Source organism: Acipenser ruthenus, chromosome 4 (genome assembly GCF_902713425.1).
Source record: "Acipenser ruthenus chromosome 4, fAciRut3.2 maternal haplotype, whole genome shotgun sequence".
Classification (NCBI taxonomy): Eukaryota; Metazoa; Chordata; class Actinopteri; order Acipenseriformes; family Acipenseridae; genus Acipenser; species Acipenser ruthenus.
This window is the reverse complement of record NC_081192.1, coordinates 80472310-80488102: the sequence shown is the minus strand read 5'-3', so window position 1 is coordinate 80488102 and position 15793 is coordinate 80472310. Positions and strand designations below refer to the sequence as shown.

Genomic DNA, 15793 nt, shown 5'->3' with positions numbered 1-15793 from the left:
ACCCAATGGGTTTTTCTTCCTGGAAAATAAGAAAATATACAAACCAAAAATAAAACCCTCTTGAGATAAGATCTTAACACTAGGTACTCTACACTGGGATGTACAGTACTTGAAACACGTCACTTACCTAAGATCGCTGTCTATCCAAAAACATTCAAGGGCTTTTTTTAGAAGTATTTTTTTCTCCATATACCCATTTTAAAATTATTCTTTTAACTCTTTGATCAAACTCTACCAGCTACTAAAATAAATGCTTATAGTTTAGGTCATGTTACACAATACTGTAATTGCTCTTTCATTACAATTTGGCTTGTAGTATTCAGATGCCTAATTTTGTAACTAACCAAACTCGTGTGGTTTACATTTCATTTTGCTTGTCATATTCTGCTTTATAAATATATATAGGGCCAAAAATAAAATAAGAAATTGGTTTCCAGGTCTATTGGGGGGGGGGGGAAAATGGGTAAGGTAGGTAGGAAAAATATATATTTTTTGCAAGTGCTGTAAGGAGAAATGTAATCAACGCTTATTACAGTTTTGGCGTAATGGACACCTGTATGTCTGACCACATACATACAGTCAGTTTAATAATAACCGTGGGGTTGAGGTACTGGAAACTAAGTATATTTTATCTTTGCCCCAATGACTTGTGCCTGCAAAGTAGCTTAGGCATTTTGGTAGGATATGTGCTGAATGCTTAAATAAAGCAAGGCTTTATGTACAATACTAATTTAATATAATCTGAAGTGCAACTCTTTGGATAGCTGGGACATCCATGACAAGAGTTATAACTGAGCCACTGAAAAATATTTGTTCTCTTCTTTCCCTTCTTCAAGCTTGCTTAAAAGCTATGGTATGATTTTTGTCTCTCAAATGTCTAACTTGGAGTGATCTACTGCCCAGGAGACCTGGATGTTGGTATTGCTACAATGCTTGTGTGTTTTTCACATGGTACAGTATATGTAATTTTATTAAAAAAAAAAAAAACATTCCCAAAGAGATTTCTGAATGTCATCATTTAACTGGGCATCCTGTTAAATAGACTTTCTGCAGTTGCCTATTTTGAAAGATTAAAATCACATCATTGCCCATCTTCTTTTCCTTCAGGGTAGTGCTGATGTACACACTCAGTGTTAAGTAAGGCCTGTGTCTGGCAATGTGGCTACTTCTTATTTATATTTTGTTATTGGATATCTGCAGAAGCCCTCTGGCCCAGATGGAGGAGGAGAGGCGAGAACACGTGACTAAGATGAAAAAGATGGAGATGGAAATGGAGCAGGTCTTTGATATGAAAGTCAAGGAGAAGATTCAGAAACTGAAAGACTCTGAGGCAGAGGTACAGACTTACAAAACATTGTTAGTAACATCTGGCTCTTAGATGACTTCTAATACTTATACAAGCAACTCATTGTGTGTCTACCCACCCCTCCCTCCCCAGCTTCAGCGACGCCATGAGCAGATGAAGAAGAACTTGGAAGCCCAGCACAAAGAATTGGAGGAGAAGCGCCGCCAGTACGAGGATGAGAAAGTGAACTGGGAGGCACAGCAGCGCATATTGGAGCAGCAGAAGTTAGATTCTTCCAGGTAAACACTATTACCGTTTTCACACACAATGCCCTTATACTCATAAAGCTATAATTCAATATTCATGTTACTATATATAGATATAGCTATAGCGCTCTATATAAAAACTGGGTGTATGTAACAGGTTTACCTTAGTACAAGTAGCAGAAAAGCTCCTGCAGACAGACTAAAAAGGATGTTCCACTGCAGGAAACTTGATATACCCTCAATTTTGTACTTTTGTCAGGATTAAAATCCCCTAAACTAAACCCAATTCTGTACGGAAAGTGTGACCCCGATATACACACGGTGGCTACATCTTTTCATAGTACTCGCAGTAATGTCTTCAGATAATGTAAGTGCTCACAATGCCATCTTAGTCACAAGACTCCCATGCTTGAGATGTGTCAGCATCTTCCTTTTATAGTGAGAGACTCCACTGGGACATGCCTACCAGCTCATCAGAAATTCACAGCAGACCAGTCCTGACTGCCATTTCCCGTAATCAGTCACAGCAGGCAGCATGTTTCAGGCAGAGCATCTGGCTCTTTTTTATTATAAACTACAAAAAAGCGAAAGAAAAATTAACCAAAACACATAAACGCACGTATTCCCATGTGCAGGATCTCAACCCTGCAGAAGGGCCGTATTTTGGCAATTGTATCGTAACCTATGGCAAATCAAATGTAGTTTTGGGTCTCACTTAAATAACAGGAGATCTCAGTGGTGGAAACCACCTAAATACTAAAGTACTGTGTGCATTTTTTAAACGATTCAGTCTTTGTTTTACCAACACATTCAAGTATACACTAAGAACACAACCATAAACACCAGAGGAAGAAGCGTTTTGAAGTAAGACAGTACATGTGTGCAATGCAGATACTACATCACAGTGCTTTCGTTGGATTGTACTGCAGACTACTATTTTAGTTTTATTTTGTTTTTTACTCCCAAACTAATTAATTCTGTATCGAAACTAACTCTGAAGGTAGAATTAGTTAATTCGGGAGATAGGTGAACTCACTGCCCAAGTTCCCTTTTTTTCTTTTTTCTGTTTTATGTAGATAATAATTTCTGGCCTTGTATTTTATGATTCTTGTGACACAGAAGCTTAGCCAACCATCAGTGTGCTTCACATGCAGAGGAAACATGCTTTATTTTGTTTGTTTTCTTTACTTTTAATGTAGGACCTTGGAAAAGAACAAAAAGAAGGGGAAGATCTTTTAAAGCATTTAAGGACCACCAATCTATGATGTACTAGTTGTCAGTTTGCCAGCCTGGACAACAGTGTTTATTTTGGTTTCTTCAGCCAACCAATGTAACCATTATATCCAGAATGTTGGATGCATCAGCATGCCAAACAGCCAGTCCAGTACTGTCTAATATGAACTGTATTTTATTTTGGTAGTATATTGCTAATGTATCGTTTTTGGATGAAATGCTGAATTCTAAGTTTTTTTTCTTCTGTTTCTTTTTGTTTGGTTTTAAACTGATGTCTACCCTTTTTATGCAGATGAGATCTTTTACTATTGTACAATCTTGTTCTGGTGGTTGATTGTTTACAGAAAAAAATACTTGTTCTTCCATTATGTCAAAAACTTCAGAAGGTGTTTTTGAAGAAATGCCATAAATGTTTTCTTTTGTCTATGCTTTAAATATAACACATAAACCTCATACTGTGTAGCATATAACATAAAATAGCCTAATCTAACAAGACCTATGAAGAAGATATGTCTTTCACTTTTAAACCTTGAATATAAATATGCATAAGTTAAAGCCCAAGAGGAATCTCCGACTTTGTTTGTTTTTCTTTATATAACATTTCTTTGGGGGGGCGGGGTCTGTAATTGTATGCCTTTAACATTTACAGTTGCCCTCCATATATTGGACCTGCAAAATATTGTTTTATATGTTAAGAAATTATAGAAATTCTACTTTTTACATTTTTTACCTGTAAAAATCACTGCTTTAGGTAGCAAAAAGGTTAATAATTAACATCTGCACATTTGTCTGCCTCTCATTACATGCATTGGGTACCCTGACTTCTAAACGTATGGCATTTTCAAATTGAACTATATTCATGTACTGCTTCTCTGTATTTTTTTTGTTTGTATTGTACAAAGTCACATAATAAACAAAGTTGTGATGATGTAAATGGATTGCATCTTTGTAAAATGAAACCTTATTTTAACTTCAATTTTCATGTGAGAAAAATAATAGCTTCATTCATGAAGCTATAGTGTGTGGACATTATAAAAAGTGACTACAGTCCTGAAATGCATAGTTCACCCCCCCACCCCCCCCACCCCCCAATGAAGGCATCACATTTTAATTAAATGTGGCACTAGGAGGATAAAGTATTATTCTGTAGTTGTCATCACTAGTGTTGCTAGGTAACGCAGTTGTTGTGTTCATCAATAATTTAATCTACTACACCTTGTATACAGTATTTAGGAAGTAGCTGCAAATACTTCCAGTACACTTACATTCCACATTCACATGAAATCTGCATTCAGATTTATGTTGAGAAGGTAGCCCACTTTATATATTGTAGAGCAAAATCTAATCATCGCTTTGACCTGTGATCTTAAAATGGGTTCCAGATTGAGGTCATGTGACCTAATGGTTTCAAGAAGATGAAGAACCAGTGCTTTGGGGATTTATGTAAATAATTTCACAGAGCTGATCATTTTTGAAAACTTGTAGAATATCATTGAAAATAAATTAGACGGTAGCCACTAAGCAAAGATAACATGATAAGGAGATTGAAGATTAAAATAAAATGTAGGTACCTGTGCAGCTTAAATATTTTTAAAGAGCTACACCAACCCCTCTACTACTGCAGCCAGTGTGATTGTCGTTTTGGATAGAATGCACTATGCTATATTAAATGTAAAACTTGATATCAACCAAAAAAAAACTAAAGATTTGTAAGCAAAATGTATGTATCAGTTTTACTTAAACAATTTGATCCGATATACCATTCCAACTGTACAATATGCCCCTTGAGTCTACAAAAAAAAAAAAACTAAATTTCTAGGTAGTTGGGTAACATCATGTAGACATTGAGTTGGTTCCAAAAGCTTTTAACCTTGTGTACATTATAATGTACATTGGTTAATACTGTAATAAAATTTAAGAGTTGATTTCTTTGGGTCTCAATTAGGGAAAAGTAAAAATAAACATAAATCATTCGGGTTACAGGAGGGTATTGCTCTAGTAAGGAGACGCATACAGTGCCCTCCGAAAGAAGTATTGGGACAGTGAGGTCTAACCTGTTATTTTTGCTTTACAGTCAAGCAATTTGTATTTGTGATCATGAGATTAATATGAATAATAAGTACAATGCATGTTTTATTTTTGGATAATTCCATGCATACATTTGATCATATTAGAACAAAAACATACTTTGTGTTCAACCCACTTATTATAAGTATTGGGACACATTCACTTTAAGTAACTTTCAGGGTGTAAAAGTCAGTATTTGGTTGCATATCCCTTTGAGGCAATAACTGCATGAAGTCTGCGACACATTGAGCTCACCAAACTCTTTGTGTAATCATTTGAGATGCTTTGCCAAGCCTTTGCTGCAGCCATTTTGAGTTCTTGTCTATCCTTGGGGTGTTCTGACTTCAATTTTTTCTTCAGCATGTAAAATGCATGCTCAATTGGATTCAAATCTGGAGATTGACTTGGCAGGTCTAAGATTTTCCACTTTTTTCTCCTGATGAACTCCTTGGTTGCATTGGCCGTATGTTTTGGGTCATTGTCATGCTGCATGGCGAAGCGCCACCCAATAAGTATGGATGTATTTTCTTCTACATAAGCACAAAAAATGTTTCTGTAAACTTCAGAATTAATTCTGCTGCTGCCATCATTAGTTACATCATCAATAAAGACGAGTGAGTCAGTTCCAGAGGCGGCCATGCATGCCCAGGCCATGACATTACCTCCACCATGCTTCACAGATGAAGTGGTGTTCTTTGGAGCACCTGCAGTTCCTTTCTTTCTCCACACTTTAACCTTTCCATCACTTTGGTAAAGGTTAAAACTTTGTTCCAAAACTCTCCTGGCTCATATTTGTATTTCCGAGCAAGTTCTAATCTGGCTTTTCTGTTCTTGGTGCTGTTGAGAGTTTTACATCTTGCGGTGTATCCTTTGTACTTCTGCTGTCTCGGTCTTCTGCGAACTGTGGATTCTGATACCTTCACTGGAGGTTGTTTGTGATTTCACTGACTGTTGTTTTAGGGTTTTCCTTGACAGCTCTGATAACTTTTCTGTCATCAACTGCAGATGTTGTTCTTGGCTGACTGGTAATTATACCTGTGGTTTCTTCCTTCTTCAGTATATTCCAAATTGTTGATTTTGGTATGCCCAATTTCTGTGCTATGGTTCTGATTGAGTTTTTCTTTCAGCTTCAAAATTGCCTGCTTTTCTTTAACAGAATGTTCTATGATTTTCATATAGATTTTCGACTACGGACTCCAAACACTGATGTCAAAGCGAGACAGGTTGATAGGATGTTCACAGCTCTTTTATGAGTGCCTAATTACCCAACAAGAGACATCTGTCAGCCAATTGTCCCAATACTTTTGCTCCTTCAAAATGAAGAGGTTCAACACTATCAATTTGTTTAATTGACCCTAGAGGGTAGAACTGAATTGACTTTATTAAAAATAAAACACTTAGGAGTTGTGCTTCTGTCATGTTTTTTTTTTTTTTTTCTTCCAGGAGAAATGATTAGAGTTCATAGTGAAAATCCCAGTTTAGACTTCACTGTCCCAATACTTTTGGAAGGCACTGTAGTTTGAATTGAACATTGTATTGCTACAAAATATAATTGATGCAGTTGGCCAGCAGACAGTGCTATATTTTAAGTTTAGAAATTAATTTCTTGATATACCTGTAAATCATTTTTTGAAGACTGCAGAACATCAAAGGTTGGCATTAATATACAATTTTGGTAATTGTATGCTTTCATTACTGTTAAGCATTACTTTAGTTGTATTTTATCCTGTGCTGTCTGTTTCAGTCTTGTTTGACTGACAGGAGGGTGTTGCTATTGTAAGAAATAAATGCTATCACACAACTGCAACACAAATAGTGTTATTTTATACAAGGTCATTTCAATTTGTTGTGTTCTTGAATTAAAATCACTCCAGTTCCATGTAGTGGTATAATTCTACAATTAAGTTTTATTTTTTTATTTTTTATTTTTTTATCCTATTTATAAACAATGTTAAAGATCATTTATAGGTTAGTCTTGAAACTAAGCTATAATGCCTACATACAATACATTTTGGTATAATAAGTTTGACCCTTGTGGGGATCCATACATTTCATACCCATGATGACTATTTACCAAAAAGAAAGTTTTATGTTGCTTACAAATTTCTTTAAAATTAAAATCTCTCCATTTTGAATTTTTTTTTTTTTTTTTTTCATTTAAGAAAATATGAACATAAGAAAGTTTACAGACAAGAGGAGGCCATTCGGCCCATCTTGCTCGTTTGGTGGTTAGTAGCTTATTGATCCCAGAATCTCATCAAGCAGCTTCTTGAAGGATCCCAGGGTGTCGGCTTCAACAACATTACTGGGGAGTTGGTTCCAGACCCTCACAATTCTCTGTGTAAAATAGTGCCTCCTATTTTCTGTTCTGAATGCCCCTTTATCTAATCTCAATTTGTGACCCCTGGTTTTTCAGGTCGATTGCTCATGCTTTTGGGTGAATAATGCTTCAAACGGCTTATTCATTGACAGAAAGTTCTCGTTTGTCAGTTCCCATGAAAAACGTCCTCAATGACAGAAGACAATTAGATCTAATTAAACATTAGTAAGTGGTAATATTTATACATGTGTAATACAGAGGTCACCCAGTTGTATTTCTTTATTTAGAGTTTCTATTCCCTATCTTTTTTAACCCTTTATATAAAGTTGATTGTGTATGCAAGTGTGAGATGCATGGATACCATGTGTAGGTCATGTGAATCTAAAACAAATATGTATAATTGAAGTCTAATGTATGAAAACACACTGAAAATAGCTATCCAAAATTACCATGGTTTCTAAAAAAAGTATACTATGTAGCCGGATGTAGCAGATTTAAATAAACCATTTCTTTGTCTGTTTTCATAAGATTTATAAACACCGTAAGACATGACAGTTAAAACAAAACCTTGTAAAGGAGGGGGAGGGATCAAAGCTTAAATAATGGTTTGTTAAAGTTATTTCTTACTAGTTATTTTCTAATAATAACAAACGCTTTAAAAAAATGTGTTTGTATGTTTTGGAAATGTTTTGTCCATATTGGTGCATTTTGATACCATGACAAAACCTTTTGTATGTTTTTACAATTGCCAATACCATGACACAGAACATAGAAATACAAGAAACCACTTTATAGTTGAGACAGCCAGTGACTGGATCCCTCTGGTGGCTGATAAGAGTAACTACCAGCTCTCTGAAGAGTAATGCCATTTTGATGTGTTTTCTTTTTTGTTTCCCTTACTGTTTTACCATATGTTTGATGCTGAGTTCTGCTTTTCAGTATTAGTGTTAAGTATTTATTTTAGTTATACATAAAAAATATTTAACCTTGAAAAAACCAATTGAGATGAATGGTCTTGTATATAAGGGTGTCCCAGGGATGGTTAAATAATCATGTTATTGTTTCAGACTGAGCTTCAATAATTATTATTATTATTATTATTATTTTTTACAAAGATGCAAAATTACAGAAGCAGCTTAGATTCAAAGGCCTGTAGATGCTTTGTATACATAGTTTGAGGGATGTCCAAAACTGTAATAAATCCTAACATTCATAGCCAATTGTAAAGTAGCAGCATATGTAAATTCTTAGACTTTGACTAAATTTGAATACTGTAAGGTTTCAGTAAAAAATAAAAAGTATATGCATGTGGCAGTGCATGAATATGGACAGCAGGTGGGGTGTAGAGTTGAACTGTATGGGTTTTATTTTCTGTCTCACCCCATGCCAAGGTATGCCATTAACCCTTCGTCAGCGGCAAGCCGTGCAAGTGCACCCCAGCAAGTTTTAAAATGAATATATCTCATGACTTTGAAGATCGCATGTAATAACACTTTAATCACATACCTTTCATTTTGATACCAAGAACTTGTTGGGGTGCATCTGTGCCCTATTCTGCCTTCTAAGGGTGGATAAAGAGATATGTCTTTCATATTCACAATAATAAAGTATGAGAATCAGGGGGGAGCGAGGAGACGTAGGAAAAGGGAAAGATATGTATATTTGATAAAATAATTTATATATATATACAGACGTGCTCAAATTTGTTGGTACCCCTCCACAAAAAACGAAGAATGCACAATTTTCTCTGAAATAACTTGAAACTGACAAAAGTAATTGGCATCCACCAATGTTTATTCCATATTTAATAGAAATCAAACTTTGCATTTGATTTTTTATTGAACATAATATTGTAAATAATAAAACAAATGAAAATGGCATGGACAAAAATGATGGGACCCTTAACCTAATATTTTGTTGCACAACCTTTAGAGGCAATCACTGCAATCAAACGTTTTCTGTAGCTCTCAATGAGACTTCTGCACCTGTTAACAGGTAGTTTGGCCCACTCTTCCTGAGCAAACTGCTCCATTTGTCTCAGGTTTGATGGGTGCCTTCTCCAGACTGCAAGTTTCAGCTCTTTCCATAGATGTTCGATAGGATTCAGATCAGGACTCATAGAAGGCCACTTCAGAACAGTCCAATGTTTTGTTCTTATCCATTCTTGGGTGCTTTTAGCTGTGTGTTTTGGGTCATTATCCTGTTGGAGGACCCATGACCTGCGACTGAGACAGAGCTTTCTGACACTGGGCAGTATGTTTCGCTCCAGAATGCCTTGATAGTCTTGAGATTTCATTGTGCCCTATATATATATTCAAATTACAAATTGCAATTTCAGATTGAAACATGTGCTTACATTTGTAAATATGTTTTAAACACTGTATGTGGTAGGAGACCAAGACAAATACTAAGGGCAGGGGAGGGAGGTGGCGTGGCAACTGAAACCCTTGTAAAAAAAGGGGGGCTATCCTTTTTTTTTCACGTACAAAGTAGGGGGATAGTGACAAATTGATTTTTTTTTTTATTTCAAAGGACAAGATAGAGGGATGAGTGGTGACTGTCTGTCTGCTGGGGACCAGGTAAGAGAGGAAAGGGTACAGTATCTGTGTTTTAATATACTCGGGTAATGCTCCTTCATATTGAGGCACGCATTACTGACAATTCTTCGTTATTGACAAGTTATTTTTTCATCATATATATTTATGTATATTTATTTATTTTGTCTTGTATATAATAGCGAGCAAGTGGCACTTACTACAAAATACCCCAATTGTTTCTACTAACTTGGCTTGTGTTTTTAACGCATTTGATCTGCTTTTATTGTGCCTAAAAAACACAAGCTAAGTTAGTAGAAACAATTGGGATAACCTTGGCCCCCCTCGGTTCTACAGTTGTGCCTATTTGCTTTATGCTGGGCAAGGTTGCCCCAATGGTTTCTTGAAACTTGGCTTGTGTTTTTGATATCTCTACTTTAAATGGCTGGGCACTTTTGATAACTTGGCGTTTTTTCACATTTCCAATGTGTTTTTGTTTCAGATGTCACTTATTTTTTCACTTTGTAACACGCACACACATATTACGGGAATAGCAAAATTGTTCAACCTGTATTGAGGTAATGTATTGGCATTTGGAGAGGGTAAATGTATATATATAGTAGCGATCTTGGTTCCCGCAGGCAGGTGTATCACACAGGGCGAGGCAATACACACACAGGCGGAGGGCGGGCGCGAACCCGGGACCTCTCGCACTGAAGCATAGCGCCGATACCGCTGTACAAAAGAGTCGGCTTCTTTGCAAGGAGAGTATATCGGGCTTATGTCTTTGTGTGTGATTACGTCACCTACCAGCCCTACTGCTGCCTTCCCCCGTGCACGCTACAATATATACCAAGTATCAAAAGAAACTTATCACTATTAGAACACATTTATTTTCATATATAAATGATGGACATTGACTAAATGTTTTTGGTTTCTTTTTAATCACTCCATCATTCATCCTTGACCATGACACATTTGAGTGACTATGACTGAAGCATATGCACTTAATCACCTAATTAGTGAGACAGTTGTTTGGACACTGGATATGGAGTGATTTCAGCTGTTGAATTGCAAGCTTGACTAAAAGCAATAAAGAAAATCACAGAAAAAAAACAATATGCCACGTCTGTCAAGAGAGCAGCGCCTTCGTGCAATCGGCATTTTGGAGACTGGACTAGGGCAGCGTACTATGGCTCACTGTCTTGGGTGCTCACAGCCAGCAATTTCAAACCTGGCGAGACGGTATAACCAGACACACTCTGTCAATGACAGGCCACGAACTGGGAGACCAAGAGTCACAACACCTGCCCAAGATCGACAGATCATTTTGCAGCATCTTCGTGATGTCAATTGTTAATCAGCACAATAAAAAGTCACTGCACCTGCTCTAAAACAAAGTTTGTCATTTTTAGATCACATCTAGTGAATTTTATCCAAATATAAGTGATAAGTTTCTTTTTATGCTCAAATATAAGTGCTAAGTTTCTTTTGATGCTCAGTATATATATATATATATATATATACAGTGCCGTGGAAAAGTATTTGCCCCCTGTCTGATTTTCTGTTATCAGATCTTCAACCAAAACCTAATATTAGATAAAAGGGACCCTGAGTGAACAAATAACACAAAAATGTGATACATATTTCATTTATTTATTAAAGAAAGTTATGCAACACCCAATGCCCCAGTGTGAAAAAATAATCGCCCCCTTAGACTCAATTACTGGTTATGCCACCTTTAGCAGCAATAACTGCAACCAAACGCTTCCTGTAGTTATTGATTAGTCTCTCACAGCGCTGTGGAGGAATTTTGGCCCACTCCTCCATGCAGAACTGCTTCAACTCAGTGACATTTGTGCTCGTTTCAGGTCCTGCCAAAACATCTCAATGGGGTTTAGGTTTGGACTTTGACTAGGCCATTCCAAAACTTTAAATTTCTTGTTCTTCAACCATTCTGATGTAGACTTGTGTGTTTTGGATCATTGGCTTGCTGCATGACCCAGCTGCGCTTCAGCTTCAGCTCACGGACGGATGACCTGACATTCTCCTGTAGAATTCTCTGATACAGAGCAGAATTCATGGTTCCTTCAATGATGGAAAGGCGTCCAGGTCCTGATGCAGCAAAGCATCCCCAAATCATGACACTACCACCACCATGCTTGACCGTTGGTATGAGGTTCTTACTGTGGAATGCAGTGTTTGGTTTTCGCCAGACATAACGGGGCCCATGTCGGCCAGAAAGTTCCACTTTTGACTCATCTGTCCATAGAACATTGTTCCAGAACTCTTGAGGATCATCCAGGTGCTTTTTGGCAAACTTGAGACGAGCATTCATGTTCTTCTTAGTGAGCAATGGTTTCCGCCTTGCTACTCTGCCATGAATCCCATTTTTGCCCAATGTCTTTCTGATGGTGGAGTCATGAACACTGACCTTAGCAGAGGCGAGAGAGGCCTGCAGATCCCTGGATGTTGTTCTAGGGTTCTTTGTGACTTCCTGGACGATTTTACACCTTGCTCTTGGAGAGATTTTGGCAGGACAGCCACTCCTGGGAAGATTCACTACTGTCCCACTTTCTCCATTTGGACAATATGGCTCTGACTGTGGTTCGGTGGAGCCCCAGAGCCTTAAAATTGGCTTTGTAACCATTTTCAGACTGATAGGCATCAACAACTTTTTTCCGGAGGTCTTCAGGAATTTATTTTGTTCGTGGCATGATGTGCCTCTAGAACCTGTGTGCTGACAACTTCACTCTGATGGTAAGGGCCAAAGTTAGTCAGATTTATATTGGGCAGGGCTGGCCCAAATCAGGCGTGGTTGTTAACCAAAGTACTCAAACAGCTGACCCTAATTATCCCTTTAATTGGGTTGAGTTAACTAGGGGGGGGGGGCAATAACTTGAAGATTAGACCTGAAGATTACATGTTTGATTACCAAACAAATGAAAGAAGCACCAAACTTTGGTGTTATTTTTTCTCTCAGACTCCCTCTATATACTACTACAACCCACAAAGAAATCTGACCAAATACAATGTGAAAGATGTGCAAAACTGCAGAAAATCAGACGGGGCAAATACATTTTCACGGCACTGTATATATATATATATATATATATATATATATATATATATATATATATATATATACTGATGCACAATTAAAACGCCAGTCTAAGTTTGACATCAATAGCTCATTGGGCACATACATAATGTTATTTGCATTTTAAAAAGTGAGCAGATAGGTTTGTTGATTGTTTGAGTAGTATTGTTCCTTGGGATAACAAAATACTGAGCTCAAGTCATGTGATTTCATAAAAATGCCAGGTGCTCAGTGTTTGTTGTTTGAGTTGAGTTAAAATTGCCAAACATGAGTTGATTAAGAATCTGTATAAATAGCCATTTAAAAAAACATGATTTTAATTAACGCAAGAACAGTGAAAGCAATCAGCTCCAGGGCAGCCACCAATCCCAGACCTCCATGCCAGTCCTGGACAACAGTCCCTCCTGGGTCCGGGCTTCCTGGGACCGCTGCCGCCCTCCACACAGCGGGGCAGAGGCTAGCTAGCACAGCCCCAAGAGCAACCTCGGAACCCGGCTGCTGTTTGGCGAGGGCTGGGTGCTGCAGCCATGGCGTGTAGCACTCTCTCTAGGGTGGCGATGCTAGGTGCTCTCTCTGGGGTTCGAGTGGTGTGGGGCTCTCTCTCTCTCTGGGGCTCTGGCGGTGCGGGTCTCTCGATCTGGGGCTCTGGTGACGCTGGGCTCCCTCTCTGGGGCTCTGGAAGCATGGGGCTCTCTCTAGGACTCAGGCAGCACTAGGTACTCTCTCTCTCTGGTAGCGCAGGATAGTCTCTTCCGGGCGGTGGGAGGTACTCTTTCACTGGTGTCGCTGTGCAGTCTCTCACTGGCGGCGGCGCGGCGTGCTTTCACTGGCAGTGTTGGCACCAACTGGATGCGAGCGGTGATCGGGAGCCAGTGGAGTGAGTGGAGCAGTGGTGAGGAAGGGTCGGATTCTTCGTATGTTGCTTAGGAAGAATCGGCAAGTGCGTGCCAGAGTGGAGATGTGCTGGGAATAAGGCATCCATGGCATGATTCTCACATTCGCATTCTGCAAGAAAGCTGTTGTGACACGAGCAACATGTAGACGTGCGTTGTCTTGCTGGAATGTTGTCACATTAGGATGGTTTTGCAAGAAGGGCACCAAGTGAGGCCTTAGGACTTGTCAACATATCGCTGTGCAGAGCTGTTGCCATCCATCACTACCAGCGGAGTTCTGTAGTGACTAGACACTCCTGCCCAGACCATCAGACTTGGACCTCCCCACCGAATAATTTCATAGTATATAAAAAGCGAAAGCCCCAAAAAAAAAAAACGATTTACATATAACTCAAAAATAGCTAAAAATAAGCACTGAAAAATGAAATTAATATTAACCTAAAAACAGAAGCCCTAATTATATGGTTATCTTTCTGAGCTTGCACAAAGCTTGCTTTTTTAACTTCTTAAAGAGCAACCTCTTAACTAAAAAGTTTACACAGAGCTGGTACACAAGAGTAAAATAATTAACCTGTCCTCCTGCAATAATCTTTCCCCTAGTGGATATAAGAATACATCTGTAAGAAATACTACATATTACAAATGTGGTGTTACATCCATCGGGTGCAAGGGGGACAGGTTAATGGTTACACTCTGGTGTATCAGGTGTACATACAGAGAATACATGTTTGACAGCTCTATAGCGACCACAGCAGTGCTTTTAACTTTTTTTTTTTTTTTAAGTCACCACGTGATGACTGTAACAGATGATATACAAAGTGATTCTAAACAACAAGAAAAATACAATTGTTAAAAGAACTGTGATATTTCTTACCTGTACCAAGTTGGTCTTTAAGATGTTTATGAAACTTAACTAGTTTCCAAAAAATAAATACAGTATAAAAGGAAATCTTAAAACAGTTAAACCAAGCCAATTAATAAATATTTCAGACTTACAAATAAATATTCCATGCACAATGGAAGGCCCCGGGGCATCTTGTGCTAGACTATGCTTATGAGCCTTTTTATTTATTTGTATTTATCTCTTTAGAAACTGAGGCACCTTGGAGAAGCAGGTACTTGTCTTGAGTAGCCACTGATATTAATTCCCTTTGGTGACCAGATTTTTTCAAGTTTCATAATAAACTATTTTTCTGTGCTTTATTTCTGTTTGCTTTTGGAACAAACTTCTATTCTGGTTGGGTTTAACCTGAACTGCCCTTATTAATTACTAAAAATAATAGACCTGTACCCTTTAAATGCATATTACAGAAAAAAAAAACTGCCATTAAACCTCTCTGATTGACTCTGTACACCCCTTTATACTGCACCCCCCTCACTGAGTTGACAGTGCTGAGAAGAGCAAATGCACAACTGCTACACTGTCCTGAAATCCAAATCACTGCCAGAATGACAGGGTTGTGGCACTCAGGTGGTCAGGCTTCTGTGTGCCCATGTGTACAGAGTTACATTATGCTCTCTCTGGCTTGTTGACCTTTACTCCACAGATAAGTTACCATGTTACATTTTCAGTTGGCCATGCTTTTCCATGGTTGCATTTACTACAGTTAGCTATAGTTTTCTGTTCTTTACCATGCTATTCCTTCACTATTAACCACCATGGTATACCTCAGTAAACTCTTATTAGAAACATGTGACAAAATCAGACCACGTAAGTTTCAGTTTTTGTTCAAGCAGAAGATGGCTCAGTAATTTCAGGTGCCCACATGCCATGTTAGTCTGAAGCACCACACACTTCCAAGCCTGTAGTGTGGGGAGAAGCTAATAAATCATGTTTAGTTTGTTCTTTCCCTCTGCGCTGGGGTTTTCACAGGTGATTAACTACTCTTTTCCACTCTGCACCCATCAACTCAATGCTGTCACTAAGATAGAAATCATATAAAAAGGATCTGAATGTTCCTGTTTTAACATAGTTTTACATCAATTAATCAAACAGACACTTGGCACACAGGTTTTCAAGTAATTCTATCAACACGAGAACCTTGAGTGTGTGTACTGTTGATCCAAGTGATATCTTTAAGGTCTCTAAGTGGTA

General features: G+C 38.0%; 1 protein-coding gene across 1 annotated transcript in view; it reads left to right on the top strand.

Moving 5' to 3' along the window:
- LOC117400227 (septin-7) overlaps positions 1–3718 on the top strand; it is a gene marked incomplete at its 5' end in the record, with an annotated part of 41347 nt that extends 37629 nt beyond the window's left edge. Inside the window, 3 exons of the mRNA XM_033999839.3 lie at positions 1201–1336; positions 1439–1584; positions 2751–3718. Of these exons, the coding sequence (XP_033855730.2) occupies positions 1201–1336; positions 1439–1584; positions 2751–2790 (322 nt within the window). The remainder of the gene's footprint in view (positions 1–1200; positions 1337–1438; positions 1585–2750) is intronic.
- Positions 3719–15793: the final 12075 nt, after the last annotated feature.